Source organism: Syngnathus scovelli, chromosome 9 (assembly GCF_024217435.2).
Source record: "Syngnathus scovelli strain Florida chromosome 9, RoL_Ssco_1.2, whole genome shotgun sequence".
In the NCBI taxonomy this organism is placed as follows: Eukaryota; Metazoa; Chordata; class Actinopteri; order Syngnathiformes; family Syngnathidae; genus Syngnathus; species Syngnathus scovelli.
Genome location: NC_090855.1, coordinates 8,705,188 through 8,725,019, shown reverse-complemented (window position 1 = coordinate 8,725,019; position 19,832 = coordinate 8,705,188). Strand labels below are relative to the sequence as shown.

The 19,832-nt window shown below is 41.0% G+C and overlaps 1 protein-coding gene across 49 annotated transcripts in view; it reads left to right on the top strand.

The window, feature by feature from the left end:
• rims2a (regulating synaptic membrane exocytosis 2a) overlaps positions 1 to 19,832 on the top strand; it is a 92,632-nt gene that overhangs the window by 34,355 nt on the left and 38,445 nt on the right. For 33 of the 49 annotated variants that reach the window (XM_049730742.2, XM_049730739.2, XM_068651986.1 and 30 more), the window contains 5 exons: positions 11,502 to 12,448; positions 16,838 to 17,049; positions 18,216 to 18,335; positions 19,217 to 19,316; positions 19,393 to 19,516. In XM_049730742.2, the coding sequence (XP_049586699.1) occupies positions 11,502 to 12,448; positions 16,838 to 17,049; positions 18,216 to 18,335; positions 19,217 to 19,316; positions 19,393 to 19,516 (1,503 nt within the window). Of the gene's footprint in view, positions 1 to 9,457; positions 10,646 to 11,501; positions 12,449 to 16,577; positions 16,646 to 16,837; positions 17,050 to 18,215; positions 18,336 to 19,216; positions 19,317 to 19,392; positions 19,517 to 19,832 lie in introns of those variants that run through there. The other 16 variants (XM_049730744.2, XM_068652003.1, XM_068651992.1 and 13 more) reach the window with 3 other exon arrangements.

The window sequence follows — 19,832 nt, the reverse complement described above, 5'->3', positions numbered from 1 at the left end:
AGGAGAACATTGAAGGAGAAATCATGTTTCCACTAAGTTTGGCTTGGTTCAGTTAAACTAGTTAGACATGTTGTGACTTACTCATTTACAGCTCATTTGTTGATAATTTCCTCTGGTTTCGTCAGTATGCTTGCACTGCTCAGCCAATCGGCTCGCTCCCTTTTCGTGCTGTCCAGCTCTGTCTTGTGTATGAAGAATCAGAACACGCTTTGAAAATTCAATTATTGGAATTACTTAGAAATTGCATACATTATGTATTGTTCACTTGATGAAAATGATGAAAATGGAGGATGTGCAGTCTTGGCTTGCAGTAATGGTGGACCACACTCTATGATAGCGTTTATGATAGCCAATAAAAAAGTGTGCAATGACAACAGTTACAAATTGCGTGTAGATTCATCCTCACCATTGGAAACAATTGGACTTTTTCATTTGACATTTAATCCAAAAGACTACTTCAGTTCTGATCAACCATCTTGAACATGTCTGCTACCAATTTAGATATAGTTGTCACTCCACCAACTCTGTTATGCTCAGCCTTTTGTTGTTACATATGACTTTTCATGTAGTTACACTCTGCCCACACTCAGCGCGCCCAGCACCCCTCAACCCCATGATGTTATACCTGGGTGTTGGCAGGACTCAGCTACTGTAATTAAACCAGCCTTTTATTGGCTTTGTCCTCGCCAAGGGAAATGTATGCAGGAATAAGGAAGGCCCTGGTTTATTGCCTGGGCATCTAAGAGAGGAGTTTTGATGATTGCACACTGGAGAGGGGAAAAAAGAAAAGGCCTGGAGAGAGCAATAAAGTCAAGAAGAAAGCTAAAATAAAAATTATAACAGCAACGAAGAAAGTGAATGAGTGAAGGTGTAGCGAGTTACTCAAAATGTTTGAGTCCTTCTAGCTCTTCAGCTTTCATAATCATTATTCATCATGTCTACGTGACAATTATAAACAGATTATTTTGTTCAGACAATGAAAATGACGGAAGACTGAGTAGCAGTCGAAACTATCAGCAGCAGGTAACGGCTAAAAGGTTTTTCATTGTTTGAACAAAAGAATCTGTTGATAATTTCATAATCATATCTCACAAGCAAGAGACAAAAAATGTACATGATTGCTATCTTAAAGTGGACTGTATAGTTACATAAGCATCCTGCTGATGCCTTCAACTCCTGGATGCTAATCCCATTGACCTGCATGCTTGGTGAAACTGCCTTTGGCAGCTGTGGTTGCAGGTCTTCTCAGTCTTATAGCATCACCCTGCTACATGTACGTACATTATGTAGAGCTCTTTCTCTGTGGCTCATTCTATGCAGTGAAACAGGACAAGCAAGGCAAAATAAAGACATCAACAATTGAATAGACCGAAATGTTGGCCCTTGCAAAGCTCTGACATCTGGATCCTTTTAATGTCTGTGGAGCGAAACTGATGAGTACCTCCAAGGTTGAATAGGCACATGCGTATGCATTTGTGCATGTGAACCTTGACCTTAAAATATCATTAATGCTTGAGTGACAGTAGCTCTGGAGTTCACATGGTAAAACACCATTTCAATTTCATCATAGAGGGTACTTTCATTGCAGTTTTGCCCCAGGTCTTAAAGCCTCCCAATTCATAAATAGACTGAAGAGAAGACACAACTGTGTTCCTCCGATTGTGTTTGGGACAGCGTATATGGTTGGCCGTGCGTCTGCAGTCCAAGACCTACCAGATCTATTGCTTTCTTAAATTGCTGCTTTTTGTGCTCACACAGATGTCTGATGTCATTTGTTTTTAAATAGCCAGAAGAGAGAAGATTAACTGCAGGGATGGTGCTTTTCCTTCAACCATATGCCCCAATGTATGATGTTATTTGTCAATGTCAAAAACTATTTAGTAGTTTGTAGAGAGTCTGAATTTCCCTGATTTTGCTGTTATTGCCTGCTGTTAGTGTAGGGCCTATGTGGAAGGGGAACGACATAAGTTATTTCACAAAGCATTGTTCTATGTTGCTTCTTTAGCGGAAGATATGCAACATTACAACCTAATTTTTGTTTCGGTTTGTACGCAGGAGGCTTTGGTTTTTTTTAGTATGCTTTTTGGACATGTACAGTACACTATATGCTGTATCAATGAACGGGTTGATTTAAAAAAATAGTCATAAGAAAGGCACACTATTTTTGTGAAACACAAAATATGCAAATTGCACCACGAATCAAGTTGTGCTTACACATACAAAATAACAATGCCACTTTGGAATGCAAAATGGGCTAAAAATACATTATACTGTATCTTGCTTTATTATTATTATTATTTTATTAATTATTATTATCATCATCATCATCACATTGTTTCATGAATGGCTAAGAGGCTGCTTTTCACGTAATCCTGTCACCGTGCTGAACATCCAAAGCCATTTCATGCTCTATTTGATTGAATTACCAAAAATACACTTCAAGTAGCCATGTGATAACAGAATCATGAAAAAGCTTAACCTAATATCTGTGTCTATGCAGCCCATTGCTGTTGTCATCCATCTCATCCCTCGCTTGTTCTCAAATCCTCTTTTGGAGCACTGATGGTATTTCACAAGCTCAACGAGATTAATTATCTCCATATTTTGAAAACACTGCACCGTGTGCGGTTCCCTTGTCTGCCAGAACGTGTACAATTAGCTCAGTTCATTTGGGTTGCAAATGAGTCAGCCCTCGCGATACTTGGCGGTCTCGCCGGACCTCTTCTGCCATACAGCGGAGAAGAGAACTCAGCCAAGGATTGATCAAAAGCCTTCGACTCTGGCAGACAGATGCTGAGTAAACAGAGAATAAGAAGCTGCCATAGCCTCCTCCTGCATCCTCTTCTGCCTTCATTAATTTTGTCTGTCTGCTGGCTAGCATAAATGAAACACTGTGTAATATTTGCTTAATCCCCAGTATTTACTAGCTGTTCTAGGATAATAGTTGATTTCCGGAGGTGGCTCAGAAAATGGAGGAAGCTCAATGTAGCAAGATTAGTATACATTATTCTGGTTGCACATCCTATATCCTACCTTGTCAGCTGCATTATGCTTTCTCACATTCGTGGATACAAAAATAAAGGATCACCACTGATTGGAACATTTTGCTTAGGTCAGAAAAGCCCTTGATTCGGAGTTGTGCTCATCAAAAGTCTGGATGCAGGCTCACTGATTGAGATGTTGACTTGTCAGTGCCACTGACCTCAGGCGAAAATGTGCCTTTGCTGAGCACACAGGTCCGAGCAAACAACGTTTTCATTAGATGAAATGGTGGGAAGAACTACCGTAATTTCCGGACTATAAGTCGCGCTTTTTTTCATAGTTTGGGTGGGGGGGCGACTTATACTCAGGAGCGACTTATATATGTTTTATTTCACAAATTTTTACTTGAGCATTAAGACATCACTTACTTACAAGTATAGTTGACCACTTCCCATGTTATTTTTAGTATAGTTGATCACTTCACATGCTTTTATATCTTTATCTTGAACATATTCAAAACATAAAAAATGGAGAAAACATCAAATAAAGCAATTAACACTTTAAAGCACCATATCCAAGTCCACTGTCTGCTGCAGGTACACTTGCTCTATTTTTGCTCCTCTTAAATTTATTATTATTATTTATTATTATTTGGCCCGTTCTCAGCTCTTTGTTTGTGTTTGTCACGTTAGCATACCTATCGTTTAGCCTGTTGTTGCTATTTAATGAATTGGAGTGATACCGATCGTTTTATAAACATGTTATTCATGTCATAGTTGTCCTTAATCACTCTATATGTTACGTCAGGCCCGTTCTCAGCTCTTTGTTTGTATTTGTCACGTTAGCATACCTATCGTTTAGCCTGTTGTTGCTATTGTTTAGCCTGTTGTTGCTCATTCATGACTGTTTTTGGTGTGGGATTTTGTCGAATAAATTGCCCCCCAAAATGCGACTTATACTCCGGAGCGACTTATATATGTTTTTTTCACTTTTTGGGGCATTTTATGGCTGGTGCGACTTATACTCCGGAGCGACTTATAGTCCGGAAAATACGGTATGTCCCGTACCTTACATTGTGTCCATTTGAAAAACAATTTTACTGCATTGGAGTGAATATTTTTTTTTGTTTTCGTCATGAACATTATGTTCATGATACGGTTCGTCAGGCCAATTTTTCAGCAGCGGTCTAGTGCTTGTGAGGTTATCGGGACTTATGACAAAAAGGTTAACATTTCACGCTAATCATCATCTTTCACACTGCCCACATCACCCAACTTTTTCAAAGCTTTTTATTTTTATTTCTGGCTCACTGTGCTTCGATACTGGCATGCAGTCAAAATTCCAGTTTCTGAAACATTTGGAAAATCCCATTTACATGTATGAGCGGACAGAGTTATTCCACTATACTGTACATGTTAAATGTGATCAATTGGAATGTCTCCAAACCATGACGTATGAAAAACATCAGGATGCAAACGACGTCATTTCCATAATGTGGCTCACTGGATTTAGTAGATATCTCTAATAATTTTTACTGTCACTGTCACCAATGCACAGTATCACCTATTGCATTTTTTTCCAGCTTTAAGTAAGGCCAGTTCGACCACAAAATCATACTTCCATTGAACATATGCTTACATATGCATATTTATCAAACTTAAAAGGCAATATGTTTTTGAAAGATTTCATTTCCCAACTATAGGATGTACTGTACATTAATACTGTAGTTGGCTGTAGTTTCACCTTTCAATCGCATCTTTCTTGGCCTGAAAGATTAATGTGCTGAGCATTAGCAGGATTAGGTGGGAATGTCAGGAATGTCTTCTGAATATTAAGTGAGTGGAAATATTTAGTGTAAAAATAGTAGACTGGCAGTGGTAATCCCAGATGATGGGTTCATTCTCCCTTTAGAAGCAGACAAGCTGTTTAACCTGAAGCCCATCATCATTTGTCAGCAATGATTGTACAAGTAAAGGCGCACTGCTCACATTGATCAGACCTCCATATCCCTACTTTTCGCGAACAAGATCTCAATTCCTGCAGCTCATCTACCCCTTTATTCACAGCCACCTTACGTACGGACTGGTGTGAGGGGTCCAGCCTGGCCCGGCCACACAGTTCCACCCCAGAGATGTTATTTTGGTTGGCAAGAATTATTAAAGCCTCCTCTGACTCACCCTTCAGCTTTTTCATTACCTACCCACTTATATGGCCAGAGAGCCAGACAGCGTCACTGCCTCTGATTTCAAATGCAGCTTGCTCATTGACATGAAAACTGCATAGTTAGCAAATCCAAAAGAGTTAGTGCGTGCCGGTGCTAGAGTGTGCCTGTGTCCCTGTGTGAGAGAGAACAGAAATTGCATTCTATTCTTTTAGTATCCTGGAACAAGGCAGTATAAAAAAAAATTGTTACACTATATCAGTATTGAAATCAGTCCGGCAAAGATTTAGTTGATGTGTTGTTTCACGTCAACTCAGGTGAAAGTCATGACACAATCAACATGTTTGCAATATGTTTTATTATTATTAGTATTACAAAAAAGTTATTTCAGATTTAGTATGTTTTTGTTCTAGAAACACATTACATATGCAATTGAGTAGCAATTCACTTGAGACATTTCCAATGCTAGCGAATCGTATTACGTTAAAAATCGAGTGTTTGGAAGGCACCGAATGTTCTCCTTATTCTCAGGGTTTGACAGGGTTTGTTCAAGGTCACAGTATTGAACTTGTTCAAAATTTCCTTGTGACATGAACACAAGAACTGTTGGCGAACGTCTGGCAAAAGGTTTGCACACATCCGTGACCTTGAACAAACAGTGACGGACTGTGATTTGAACAAGCATTATGCTACAGTCGCCAACAATGGAAAATGTTCGCACCTCGGTCGGAGCAGGACTTTACTTCAACTACGACAGGTGTACGGATAGATAACGTCATGTTCTTTGTTGCTCTCTACTGTCAAAATGTACAAGCTCTATGTTGGTGTAAATGATTAGTGAATTGAGATGGTTGCAGACGCATGGAGCTTCCATTGTAGATTAAAAATGTTTGACATTTAAACTATTTGTATGTTCGAACCAGTTTTCACGTGCGTTTTGTGTTTTTGTATGTTAAACGAATTTGCCAGTCTTTTTTTTTTTTTTTTTACTTCACATTGGCAGTTCCTCGCTTCTCTAGACGGTAAATGAATATATCCAAGATCTCCGGTTGCTTTATTATGTCTGTTACCATGGTTTCTGTTTGCATCGCCCCTCCCCTCCTGTGTCACCTCAATCAATGTAACTAACCACAGTCACCTGCCTCTTGTTACTTGTTTTGTATTTAAGTCATGTCTGCTCCTCACTCCCGGTCGGATCATTGCTGTCATCATGTCTTGATGTCTTCACGTCTGTAGTCTTTTTGTCTCACATCCCGGTCATTCAGTCCAGTTATTGTTTTGTTAAGTTGTGTCAGTTTACCTTTTGAGTTTACTCAATAAACCCTGGTCCAAGCTGCATTTGGGTGCCCTGCTCCTTCTGTTCCATGACAATCTCAATGTCAAATAAGGAAGCAGGCAGGGCTGACATGCTCACTCTTGGCTTGGTAAGGTGTTGTATTAAGTTTCAGCAGTAAGAGATTTGTTTATGCATTGTGACCTTTTCAGTGTGATAAAAAAAAATCTGTGTATATGTTGTTTGCTCTTTTAACCTTTTTCTGCAAAGAGGAATAGCAAACAGCAGTGTACCAGTTGTGGCTTGTATCTAATTTGATGGCACAGTCTATTGGGGCTTGGCCTACTTAGAATGCGAGCTGCATCTCTTCTTAAAAAGGAGACCTTACAGGCAGTGCAGTGCGGAGCAGAGGCTAACCATAAACAGTATAAACAACAAGAACACAGAAGCTGCTGCTGCTTGATGTGCTTATGGAAGGGAGAATGTTTTAGCAGAGATGTACAACCATGGGAGGCTCTCTGTCTTCCTGCCCATGCATGTGAACAATCAGAAAAGAAAGTCAAACTAATAATGATTCCAATTATTTATCCATTGTAGTTATCGCTTCTCTACTTCACAATGATTTTCTTTTTCAATCCTATAATGCCAACAGTGTCCACATTAAAAATAATAAAATAGTTGAATTTGTGTATTACCTGTTCAAATACTTAGGCAAGAATGGAACAGAGGCTTTGCAATTTTAGTGATGTCCACGACTACATGAACATTTGTTGCCAATGTAGTGCGTGCCTTCACACAAACGACGGTGTTGTCTTGACAATGGCAATATACGTACTTTATCGGACATGTGACATATTTAGTCTTTCTAATTGGATAGAAGACCAATTCAAAAGCACAGTCAAGCCCCAAAGTACCTTGCTGTTCCCAGCAGGTAGCAGTGCTGAGCTCAACTGGCACAATTTGTCCAATCATTGCCATGGTAGTCTCTTCCCATAGTGTCAAAGCACGATCCGCATCCCTTGCACTATCTGCAACAACTTAACTATAACTTGCCTTTAGATTGAAGTTGATGTGCAGAATAGACTGTGGATGAGGAGGAGGAAAGAAAAGTTATTGTTGGTGAGGGTCATCAGCACCGTTGATTTCTTTGGAGACACATCAGTGGAAAGTTCCTTGGAAATGTATTCAGCGGATTCCTCTAAGAGTGCAAGTTGAGGGAAGGCTGCTGAGGTGGTCTTTTTTGTTTTGTGGTGCTTAACGGCGACCTCGTAAATGGACGTCTCGTGAGAGGTCCTCCTTCCTCTTATCATAGATGTGTGTTGGGGATGGATGGATGGATGGATGGATGGATGGATGGATGGATGGATGGATGGATGGATGGATGGATGGATGGATGGATGGATGGATGGAATTTATAGTTTTACGTGAAAGTAGGTACTGTGATTAGATTTGTTTTCCAATTAACACTGTGTGGCTAGTAGCAAGCTATAGAACTTTAAATCACACACACATACTGTATGTATAATGCACACATCTGTATAATTCCACATGTTTCGTGATTATGACCTTTATGTACTTTTGTTTTTACCGTTCTTTAAATGAGAAATTAGTTAAGCTAAAAAGTGAAACCACCAACAAGCTTACATCAGTGGTGTCTTTCTTCTTCAGGGTATCATCTTGGGAAAAGGTTAATCTTTCTTTTAATTAGTCCATTAAATTTAAGGCTAAATGGGTTTGAATAACCTCCATGTAAAAAAACTTCACCACTGTGTTTGCAACTCCACATTCTTAAAGTCTCCCAAGTACATAGTGACCTCAAAGTTTCTTGTCCAGCTTTAGTCTTGCTGCCTTGCACGATTAATATCCGTGGTATGTGGCTTGACTGTTGAAGAAGCAGAAGCCAATGTCCCTAAACTGTGACAGCGTCAAATGTCAGCACTAAGTGGACCTGATGTGCAGGACTGAAATAACGAACAAATCTTCACAGGACAGTTTGTACTTGAGTAGGAGGAGTTGCAAAAGCATCCTTTCACTTCACTAAGAAACTTTTTTTTTTCATCTGTGAAGAAGGCTTTTGACTTTCCAACTAATTAAAATGTTAACCATAATGTTGTGTGGCATACATATTCAAGAAAAGTATGTTTTTGTAATTATAATAAAATATATATGTATATATATGATTTTGGTTTTTTCATGCGTCATGGTGCTCACAAAAGTGACCACTCTGCCTGTATCTTTAAGTAGTGTTTCCTGTTTCGTGATTTACCATGTGTTTTGTTGCAGCAGTACCTTTACGAAGCAACTTCAGCTTGGTACTCATTATTGCTCAGCATTGTTTGTTTCCACTGAGTGTTGATTTGAGTGTTGATAGTAATAGCTTGTCTGAATATAATTACATTGAAGGAACATTTTGATCTGCTATTTGGCACCTCATACACAGCCCTAATGGCTGAGCAAGCCCTACTTAACCTCCACCCTTGTAAGTGCTGTATCAACAACATGCCATCATGTGATTCCCCAAATCAGTCTACTCACATCAGTCACATCCAGCCTCACCCATTCTCCCTTGCAGCTCAGAGTCAACGTTTTGTGAAGAATGAGGCAAATGGGGGGGTACAGAGACCAGCGAAACACGATTGGACAATCACAGAAAGAGATGTGAAATCAATTTTGGAGTGTAACATATCGACCACGCACAGTCAAACTTAATACATGTGCATTCATCCCCACAGAATAAACCAGATCTAGCTCAAACCAAGCCACTGAAAACCAGCTACATCATCAAAGTGGCAAGCCTGGGAGACGTACAGTATTTGCATAAATGTAATGCATAGAAATGATGAGCTAGAGAATTTTTCACCCACCTGGACTTCCAATCTCTGTCTACCCCTCCTCTTTCTCTTTTCTATTGACTCTGTACCAAGCCTACATTATTTTTAGGAAACCAAGGAAACTATAAAAGGACTTCATACTGAATTAGATAAAATTGCATATCTTGCTCTTCTTGTGATCGGTGATGACCAGATGACCAGATGGTTCTTTCTGGCTGGTCGAGTGGCATTGCCGCTTGACCTCTAGCCATTCGTAGCAGTCAAATGATGATGATTTTAAAGTCGAAACTGAGCTCTCTTTAAAATCACGAGGAGCTTTTGAAGCAAGGTTATAATTTGTGCTACCCAGCCGTATACAGTAAGGTGCAGGAAACAGTCTGTGCAGCAGAGCGGCAGAAAAAAGCAGGTCGTGCTGATGCAACAACAGCAGTTGCTGAGACGTAACATGGTTTTATCATATATGGTAATGCTGATGCTTGGATTCATCTCTTTTATTTCGAATGGTCTTATAGTTACACAGAATTATTCAAGGAATAAGTAATGATGCATCACTGTAAATGGGCTATTAGTCCTTATTGCTTCGATTGACTTTAATGCCTGAGCTCACAGGCGCATTCAGCTTGCTGCTGTCTTATTTCAATAGTGACCATCCGAAGAAGTATTGCTGTCATAAATAGAGCAGGTACCCTTCTCAAGGAAGGAGATTTCCAATAGGATGTCACTCATTTAGGATAGGCAGAGAGCACAGAGCTGGGGTCATGAAGGCAATTCAAGAGTCAAACAGATGGCAGTTGTGATAGTTTTTATCATGGAACATTTGGGAAAAGACTACAAGTGCAAAATGAAGTTTCATGTAATGGAATTTGAGTTATTGGGAGGGGAAAAAAATCAATTGTTCTGATAATTTGGGGAACTGCATCTGGGGAGCCTTGTTTTAATTTAATTTGTCCTGAGTGCATGACAATTGGATGTACATATGTGGCCATCCTGAGTAACTACATAGTTAAATTTTAGTTTAGCACACCTGGAAAATTGCTCTGAGAGAAGCTATCAAAGTCTTGTCACTTGAAAGAATGAAAAGAATGTCTATGCCTGACAAATGTTGGCGTTGTCATGTAGGAATGCCACGTTCCCTTTTCCTGCCCTTGTTATTGTTAGTGTTGTCGTTTTGTTCTGATTAATGAAGTCACACGGTCAATGCAGTGTCACAGCAGAGGATTTATGTCATTAACTCGCAATAGGATCGGATTTTATTTCCACTCTACGAATTGCATGGCTCTCTGTTGTTCGTCTGTTCAGATAATTCACTCCCGGATGATCTGCTGGATAGTACACAACCCACCTCCTTTTCTGACCTGTGTCTCAGCCTGTGGTGACATCACATCTGCATCTTGCCATGTAAGGGAATGTGATGGAGAGGGAACATTACTGTGCGCTTTGTGACTCAATTGCTGCAGCAGTGAGACTTCAGTGCTGCATTTTAGGCATCCTGCTGCTTCTTGCCTAAGCCTCGTGCAGTGGATCCATTTTTAGCTGGAGGACATGGCTTGCTGGCAATGTCCCTTTGAAAGATTCTTACAAAAAAAAAAATTACACCATCAGCTGATAGTACTCTGTTCTGGTTTGTGAGCCTGAGTGAATATGAACTAATAGCTATTTTTTAGCTACATGACGAGTAAGGACACAAGGCTGAATGAGATTGGTGAAGTGATGTTTGTCTTGATGTGTTTGCTCTGCAAAGTTAGAGTCGTTTTAGGTATTATTCATGTGCTACAGCTCTATTTGCATGTGTGCTCTCTGGGCTTTCAAGATCACCTAATTGGGAAGGATAGTAGGAAGTCATAAAGACTGAGTCAGCCACAATGGAAGAATTCCATTAAGTAGCAAATTAAACAAACATAAACAGAAATATGATGAATAAATCCTATCTCACAAATATTCATGGACACATCTGAACATAAACACACATCTCATAAATGTGAACTCATATACCCCGAGTATTAAATATGCTCTCGTACTATAGTTTGTCCATTCAAACTCTATTTCATATGTATTATTCTTGCTGCTGTTGGAATGAACAGCTTCCATCCATATATCATGTAGATATTGAATTGATTCTATACAATGAAAAAATATGCTGTGTAAAATATTGTGTGTTTCTGTGTAGTGTTTCAAAAGTACTTTATCGCAAATGCACATGTTAAAGCAAGAAGCAATTATTATTATATGCAAATTGTATGCTTCTTATCCACAGGAAACGAAGTCCGTCTGCATCCAGGGATCCAAACCAAAAATACGACCAAAGGGAGGGGAGTGACCATTCGCAGTATGCCCCGACAGACGGAAGCATGCCCAGATCACCGTCTGACTATGGGGATGGGGACCCTCGGCGGGCTCCGCGGGGCCCACACTTGTACCCGGAAGTAAATGCAGCGTGGATTGGCTACAGGGACCGGCAGGGTCCTGGACGCTGGCACTCCCAGGAGTACCCTTTGGACCAGGAGCTAGATGGGCCGCACAATGAATACGAGCTCCAGAGGCAACGACAGGAGGAGTTCCAAACGCGCTATCGCAGCGACCCCAACCTGGCACGCTATCCTGTCAAGCCGCAACCCTATGAAGAGCAGATGAGAATGCATGCGGAGGTGGGACGCCTGAGGCATGAGCGACGTCACAGTGATGTCTCGCTAGCTTACACTGAACAAGATGACCCAGGACCCATCCGGCTGTCACGTCAACATCTCACTGAGCGCCGTCCACCTATGGTGGGACAGCGATCTTACTCTGTTGACCGCTCCTCCCCGGGCCCCATGGGTCCTGGCCTAGGAGGCCACAGAACATCAAACCACAGCCCCCCAACACCTCGCCGCAGCCCTGTGCTAGGTGACCGATCTGGGGATCTTCGAAGAGGTGACATGAGCGGAGGAGGGGACTCTATGAGGAGACAACATCACTTGGACCCCAATTCAGCTGTTCGCAAGACCAAGAGGGAGAAGATGGAAAGCATGTTGAGGAATGATTCTCTGAGCTCAGATCAGTCGGAGTCGGTACGTCCTCCGCCCCCGAAGCCCCACAAAACCAAAAAGGGAGGGAAAATGCGGCAGGTGTCACTGAGCAGCTCGGAAGAAGAGCTTGCAACTACGCCGGAGTACACCAGCTGTGACGATGTGGAGATAGAGAGTGAGTCAGTCAGTGAAAAAGGTACGTACAGAACACACCCCTTAAGCTTCACTCTTTCTGTATTTACTATGCTTTTCCCCCTGCAATTGCAATTTAAACTCCATTCTAATTTTAACAGCATAAATTGTTTTTTTTTCAGAGAAGGCAGATTTGATGATTGTTGTTTCTTGTTCATGTTAATCGTGTTTATAGTATAACTGTAGCTGTCAGATATAGCCTTCAGTTTCTGCATTCTTACTCTGTTGTTAAATATGTTAAGAGCTCATTGTTTTCCTTTACACAAAAAACTCATAAAACATTTGGTTCCCTTTATAAAATAATTCTGCATATTCAAGACTACACTTGCATTCATAAGTAAGGTATACTTGACATTCTATCACCATAGCAACTTGCCAAGAACACCAGAGATGGAAAACATTCAGTCTACATGTGCTCTCAAGTGCGTGCGTACGTGTGTGCGTGTGTGTGTGTGTTGGTGTACCCGTTAAAATGACAGTTTGACAGTTTGTTTGGTGCAGCCAATAATAATTGACAAGCTCATTTTTAAATACAAAAACCACAATACCTCATCCCTTGAAACATGCTAACCAGTTGACGACTGTGCCACCCTGCAATTGATAATTGTTCTAAAATTGTTCAGCCCCTGCCAATAGAGTCTCAATCTTGCATTGTTTTATTATGTAACTGTTGTGCTCCCTGACAGGCATACACCATACTGGTGATACATTATTGATGTGGGGCTTTCCAGGCAGCCACTAAAACTCAGTAGTGAGGCCGATTTTGGGTCAGTGTTTGTGTTGGTTCTTTCTCCACGTGTCTGTCACCTACACACAAAAACTAATGTAGGATTTAAATTGCATGTGATGCTATTAGAATGTTTTTTCTGCCATCTTACATGGATATATTATAAATTTAATGACTGAATCATTTGGCCAACATATTAATGTAGTATATTCATTTTATTTTTAAAATACAGAATAATGAGGTCTAATTATCTAATAGCAATAACATTGTAAAGATGACAGGGTTCATGACCCTTATTATCCTCACAATGATATTGACCATGATTCTTGTAAGCTCCAAAATTGACCTTGACTCCTTTATACTGCAGCCCAAGCAAAACTAAAACAATCAACCTGCACCAAAGGCCAGATCGGCAAAGAGACAGAAAAGAGAGCGCAAAGCACCTTTTGGCCGTATGTGGTCTGTCAGCATCTCAGGGTTTGTGCACTCAGCTTGCCCGGGTGAGGAGATGAGATGTAATAGCAGTCTAAGCAGGGCACTTTTTATACTCTCAAACCTCCAAAACCCCAAGGGTGCTCCTGGAGGGAGGAGGGTTTGATGGAATGTGAAGAAGGGGGGAGTTAGGAGGCGAGAGGGTGTGCCAGCTGTAATGGGTCTGCCTCGTGCCTGTGAGAGCTGGTTACTGATTTACCGCTATGAACCTCTCCCTGTGTTTTACTCTTTATTGATTCCCCTGACACGCAGTCTCATAATAGTGCCGAACAGACAGAAAAGCGGACTGGTTGGCTAACTACAGCAGTGAGGTGGGCATTGTGCAGTGATAGCCAAACATTCATAATGATTCATGGCTGTGGAAATCACAGGGTAGCTGTTAGACAACTTGTAACCATTTCCTTTAACTAATCGCTGCTAGTGTAGCGGTTCACTTGCTTGACTCAGTCACATCATGGATGTAAGTGTGAATGGTGGCTTCTCTCGATATGAGTGAATCGCGATCAATCCAGGGTGACCTCCGACTTAGGCTCCAGCTCCCTGAGCGCAAGCGTGTGCAGTTTAATTTGGGTAACACTATCACCTTGGTAACATACTGTACACAGTTTCACACATGCCACTTTTCTGCACCTCTTGAGTTATAGTAAAACCAGCATCAATAATTAATGATCCAATTAATAGTTTACACTGTTTTTTATTGAGCTGTCAAAGTGATGGAGAGCATGCTGGTGGTGAACTCCACCACCGCCTGCACTCTGCCTTCATCCTGAATCAGCACTATGTGGTGCCTAGGAGTCAGGGCCAACAAGCAGGGCTGGGCGTAGACTGCTGATACTCACAATTCACTGCCATGATGAGTTTCCTCACCCCTTGAAAAATACACAGTGCATTGTTGGGCATCAGTGCCCAATTTTGGGGTGTCACTGTTAATAAAGCTTGAGGAGAGAAACAGAATACTACATGGCCCTTTGTGTTTTTTAACAGTTGTACATGATGGCCTTGGAGAAGCAGTATTGTAACAGTGTATATTTAATATAACTTCAGGTTATAGTAATTTAATAAAACAAAGGCAGTACGAGACAAATACAGTACAGATAACACCTTCCAGTCTCAAGACTTTGGTGAAGTTATTGGTGTGTTTGTAGGATTTCATTTGGTCAGTTCATCCATAAGAACTTGTAAGATTTATCCAGCTATTCATTTTGTAGACCGCTTATCCTGTTCAGGGCCATGGAAAGCTGGAGCCTAAAGACGGACGACACCCTGTACTAGTCGACTGTCAGACACTGTCACATGCACACCGTGACTGGGTAGAGATTGAACTCCTGCCCTACACTTCTATACTATGTGCAAAATCAAATACTGATTAGCTGGGTCAATTGGGACAAAGGAGTGGAGGCAAACACCTTATTGGGTAATGAATTGATCAAGAGCATATTGTCCAATGTGATTTTACAGCAATTATGTGAATTGTTCATCTGCCAAATAAAAAGTCTGGCCTCGGGCAAGGGATATGTTCACTGGAGTTTGTCTAGCATGCTGAAATACTCTCCAGTGTTTAGACTGCTGACACAAAAGCAGCTGGGAGCATAATCACTGTTGTCAGCTGTTGTTAGAGGGTCACAGAGGCTAATGCCTTTCAAGGGAAAGTGTTTTATCAAAATGCATAATTTGTTCTCACGCTAACATCTGATGGCTGCAAGGATAGTTTTAATGATTATGATGATCCTTTCTCACAACTCTGAAGAAGACAACCATGTCTCCTAACAATTAACTTTTATGGATCTTTGGTCTGAGCCCATCGTAAGTGTAGTAATAGGTGAGTTCGGCCCTAATCAATTAATAACAAATATCAATCGATCTATACCAGTGAATCTCAAAGAGGAACAAGTTGGTCAGCCAGTACTTTATGGTTTAATGTTTCTCATGCTCTCTGTCTGTCTCGTGCCATGAATGAGTTATGGCCACCGAATGGTTCTTAATTGGTTAACTGCTGTTATAACTGTCCATATACGTATGTACCATGGGTCTTCCCCTTCAATGAAAAAAGCTGTAATCGGAAGCTCATCTTTTATAGCTGCCCTTTGTGCACTTTAAATTGAGGTCAGTTAGCCTGTGTGCTGCTGTCATCTGAAGCCAAAGTTGAACATGAGAAGAGATTCCCCTTCTGTTGTGATGATGAAACGATAGAAGCACGGTTACTTTTACAAATGATCACTCGCTTATGTTTATAGTAGTAGTATCGACAGGTGCCTTTCATACCTGTGCCGTCCATGTACATAAATTCAAATTAATTTAAAGGGCTCATAGTTATCAGTTTCTCTGTTCTTGAAGTGTTTTTTTGTGACTTTATGCACGTATTAATCCTACTTTCTGACTGACCAGAGTATGAGAAAAAAAGCAAGACATTACAATTACCATACACATTATCTCATGAGACCATCTATCCTCATAATCTTTGCGTACTTCGAAGAATGTAGAAGGTTGCTGAAAGTTGCACGTTTATTAAAATCTTCATTTGTTCAACGCAACCAAAAGTTCTTTTTCATCGATGACTCGAATGGCTCAGTAACAATGATGAGGACTGTCACGGAAGCAAAGTAATCCACATGCACACATCGATTGACGACTGTTCAGTACAGTGTCGTGTTTCGTTGGGAGTCGGACTTGAGGGACTTAGTACTGGGAGTCGAACCAGAATCATTTCTGATGGACTGCTGTTTGTGTCGTAACCTCAACTGTCATTTTGCTTTTTCCATAGGGATGACACAGTGTATGGTTCTAGGAATTTGTGCGCTGGAGTCTTTGTGTATGAATGTGTGTCAGGTTGTGTCTTTGTTGTGTTTTGTGGTGTCCTCACTGCTCCCTCTTGCTGTCCTCTCTCATGTACGTACACCCTCCCCGCGCCTTACAGGAGATTTGGATGGCCATTGGTGGGACCATACGTCTTGGCATAGCAGCGAGGCCTCCCCAATGTCTTTGGTGAGACATGTGGAGTCTCCTCCCTCCTGCCTCATAACCTCTATCTGTCTCTCTCTCTCTCTCTGTCTCTCCTTCTCCTCCCCTCATCCCCTGTATTCCAGAGTCTACTGTCATTTCACATTTCCTTTGTTTTATTTACACCTTTGCATGTTGTTTTTCTGTTTTCTTTCTGTTTTTATCCCACACCTTTAGGGGACAGTCAAAGGGGAAAAAGAAAAACAATTGAGCAGGCATTTATGTCTGAGCCAGCACACACCTTATCTGAGAGGCAAAAGAAAATGGTGCGCTTTGGGGGACACTCATTTGAAGAGGACTTGGCATGGTGTGAACCGCAAGTTAAAGACTCAGGAGTTGATACGTGCAGTAGCACTACCCTAAACGAGGAGCATAGCCATAGTGAGAAGGTACTGAGACAATCTAGCCTGCTTTTTTTTTTGTATCTATTTATGACCTCCCCGTCCGTCTTTGTTTGCTCTGTGTCACTAAGTGTAAATAGGTGAGATGTTTTTTTTGCGTTTTATTTGACGTCTAAAATCCATTTCTTTTACTATTCTATTCCTTTTTGTTTCGGGGTTAATTATGGCTGCACCTTGCTTGGTGTGGCTGAAAAGAAAACGTTTTGCAGGGCCACCCTCTTTGCTTGCTACTTGTACTTGCTGTTTTGCTCCCCAATAGAAAAAAAAAAAACACACACCTCAATAGTTGTAGTAAAGATGACCACTGACTCTGAACTTCTCTGTTTGTCATGGCACAAAAGAATGTGTGTCCTCCTAGTTGCATGCTCGTTTTCGTATGTTGTGTTGTTGCTCTGCAGCGGTCTTGTTAAGAGCTACAGGCAAACCTTAGGCCGTCCCTCTCACTCTGTTGCCCTCCCCCACAGCAACCAGTCCAGATAAATCCTTCCCCTGGCCAATATTCCATTCACTTTTAGAAAAAAAAAAACGTCAGCACACCTAATAGGGAAGATTGATTTTTTTTTGTTAACGTTTTTCTTTTTTCCCTTCCACTGCTGTCTGTTTTCACCCCATGTGTGTCTCACTGCATTGTTGTGACACTTTTCATCTTTTCTTAATCTCTGTGTCTTTAATTTGGTTCCTCCGTCAAAGATGACCTTTTTAGTCCATTTCATAGTCTGCTTTCCCTTCAATTACTCTTCTTGAAAAGTGGTTGTACGTGTGTAGTGAATCTTCCGCGTGAAACGCTGCCCTTCTTTTCCCCATATTTGATGTGCCGGTTTAGTAATGCTGGGACTGCTTGCTTTTATCTGCATGTGGCACTGCATGACGCTCACTCCACCCCTCACTCTAGCAGGTTCACAAAAGCTCTGCAAATGACAATACTATTGCAAATTTGTTAATTATTTAAAGTTAAATGTATCATAAATGAAACATTTTGTTTGCATTTTCTGAGTTATATATATACTGCACAATACTGCACTTGAGTGCCGAGCTTGAGTGACCTTTCCCCCTCTAAGTGAATAAACACTTCCTCAACTGCCTCCATTCACTGAACTAAAGTGATCACATTCAAGTTTGTAAACACAAGATGTGTTGTTGCTCTGACCTCGTAGCATCCGGTGACGTGGCAGCCGTCCAAAGACGGGGATCGCCTAATAGGGCGGATTTTGCTCAATAAGAGAATGAAAGATGGAAGCGTGCCTCGAGACTCAGGAGCTCTGCTTGGTCTTAAGGTGAGCTTCCTCTGCTACTCTGTGCTCTCGTTTTGTGTGTTTCCTCACCACAACCTTGCTTTATTTGAGTTTTTAATGAGATTTGACTCTGGTCCTGATTACTGTCTTTCTTTAAATAAGAGCAAGCTTCAAAGTGAAAAGACCCAAATGATTATTAATTTTCATCGAGCTCATATAGCATCCCCACAATGTTGCCCCTTGCATACTCATAATTCCATATGCTTTCAAAACAACTCAAGTCCAGTCAGATAGGAGACCACAAGGAGAGTGAACAAAGAGCAGCAAGATGGGGGAGTCATCGCTGATTAAATGAGCCTCCTAAAAATGCACTTTTGTGTCTGCTCAGTGCCTTTGTGCTTTTCTGTCCCCTCAACAGCAGCAAACACACTCTGCAGTCCAGCCAGTCAGTCCATCATTCAGGCTGCCAGCTTTGCCCTCACAGTCCATCCCTCGCTGTTCTCCTCTGCGAGGCCCCCGCTTCGGCCTCAGCCTGTTATATAAAGCCATTTCATTTAGCAGACGTCCCTAAGCTCCTTTGTATGTTGGCATTCAGTCTCCATTAAGCAGGATTTTATTTGTACGATGAGAGTAGAGTACGGCATCTTGACTATAGTACAGTTCTAGCCCACAGGTTTGCACTGACACAGACCCACACAGTGCCCCAAAGGACTAAAGCATTATCCTGAACATTAAAAAAACAAAAGAAAAGAAAGAATAAATACTTTGATCTCAGGCTTTCCCTTGACTAAGCTTTTCTCTAGAAAAGTAGGTACAGCTATACACAAACAGTAGGAGTATATATTGTAACTGGAAATGATCTCCTAGAAAGAGTTCCGAAAGTGTGTCATTGCAATTACATTCACCTTTCTTCTTCACCTCAGGTGGTTGGAGGGAAGATGACAGAATCTGGTAGACTTTGTGCTTTCATCACTAAAGTGAGAAAAGGAAGTCTTGCGGATACTGTAGGGCACCTTAGACCAGGTATTTAGGAAAAAAAAATATTTACAGTGTATTAAACTACATTTTGGGAGTTTAATGAAATGTGATCATTTTATAGGTGACCAGGTGCTAGAATGGAATGGAAGGCTTTTACAAGGAGCCACATTTAAAGAAGTTTACAATATAATTTTAGAATCCAAGCCTGAACCACAAGTGGAACTGGTGGTCTCACGGCCCATCGGGTGAGTGCTCACAGCACCCTTCAACGTGTCACTCTGTACATGCTTTTAAATGCGCCTAAAGTTTTTACATCCGATATAATTATTATATAGAACATGATGTTCCAGGGATCGAGTATTCCCTCAAATAGATTTAGAGATGTTTTGCGGGGATAAAAGGATTCCACTCAATGCCTGCGAATTATGCATATTAATTTGCAATGTTGTATCTACCTAGTCTCAGATTAATGTTGCTACCAAGGATTAGATTAACAGTAGCCTGCTCCCTTAAATAAATGTATTCTTTGTTGAGATAACATAGCTTGTCTTCTCACTCTAT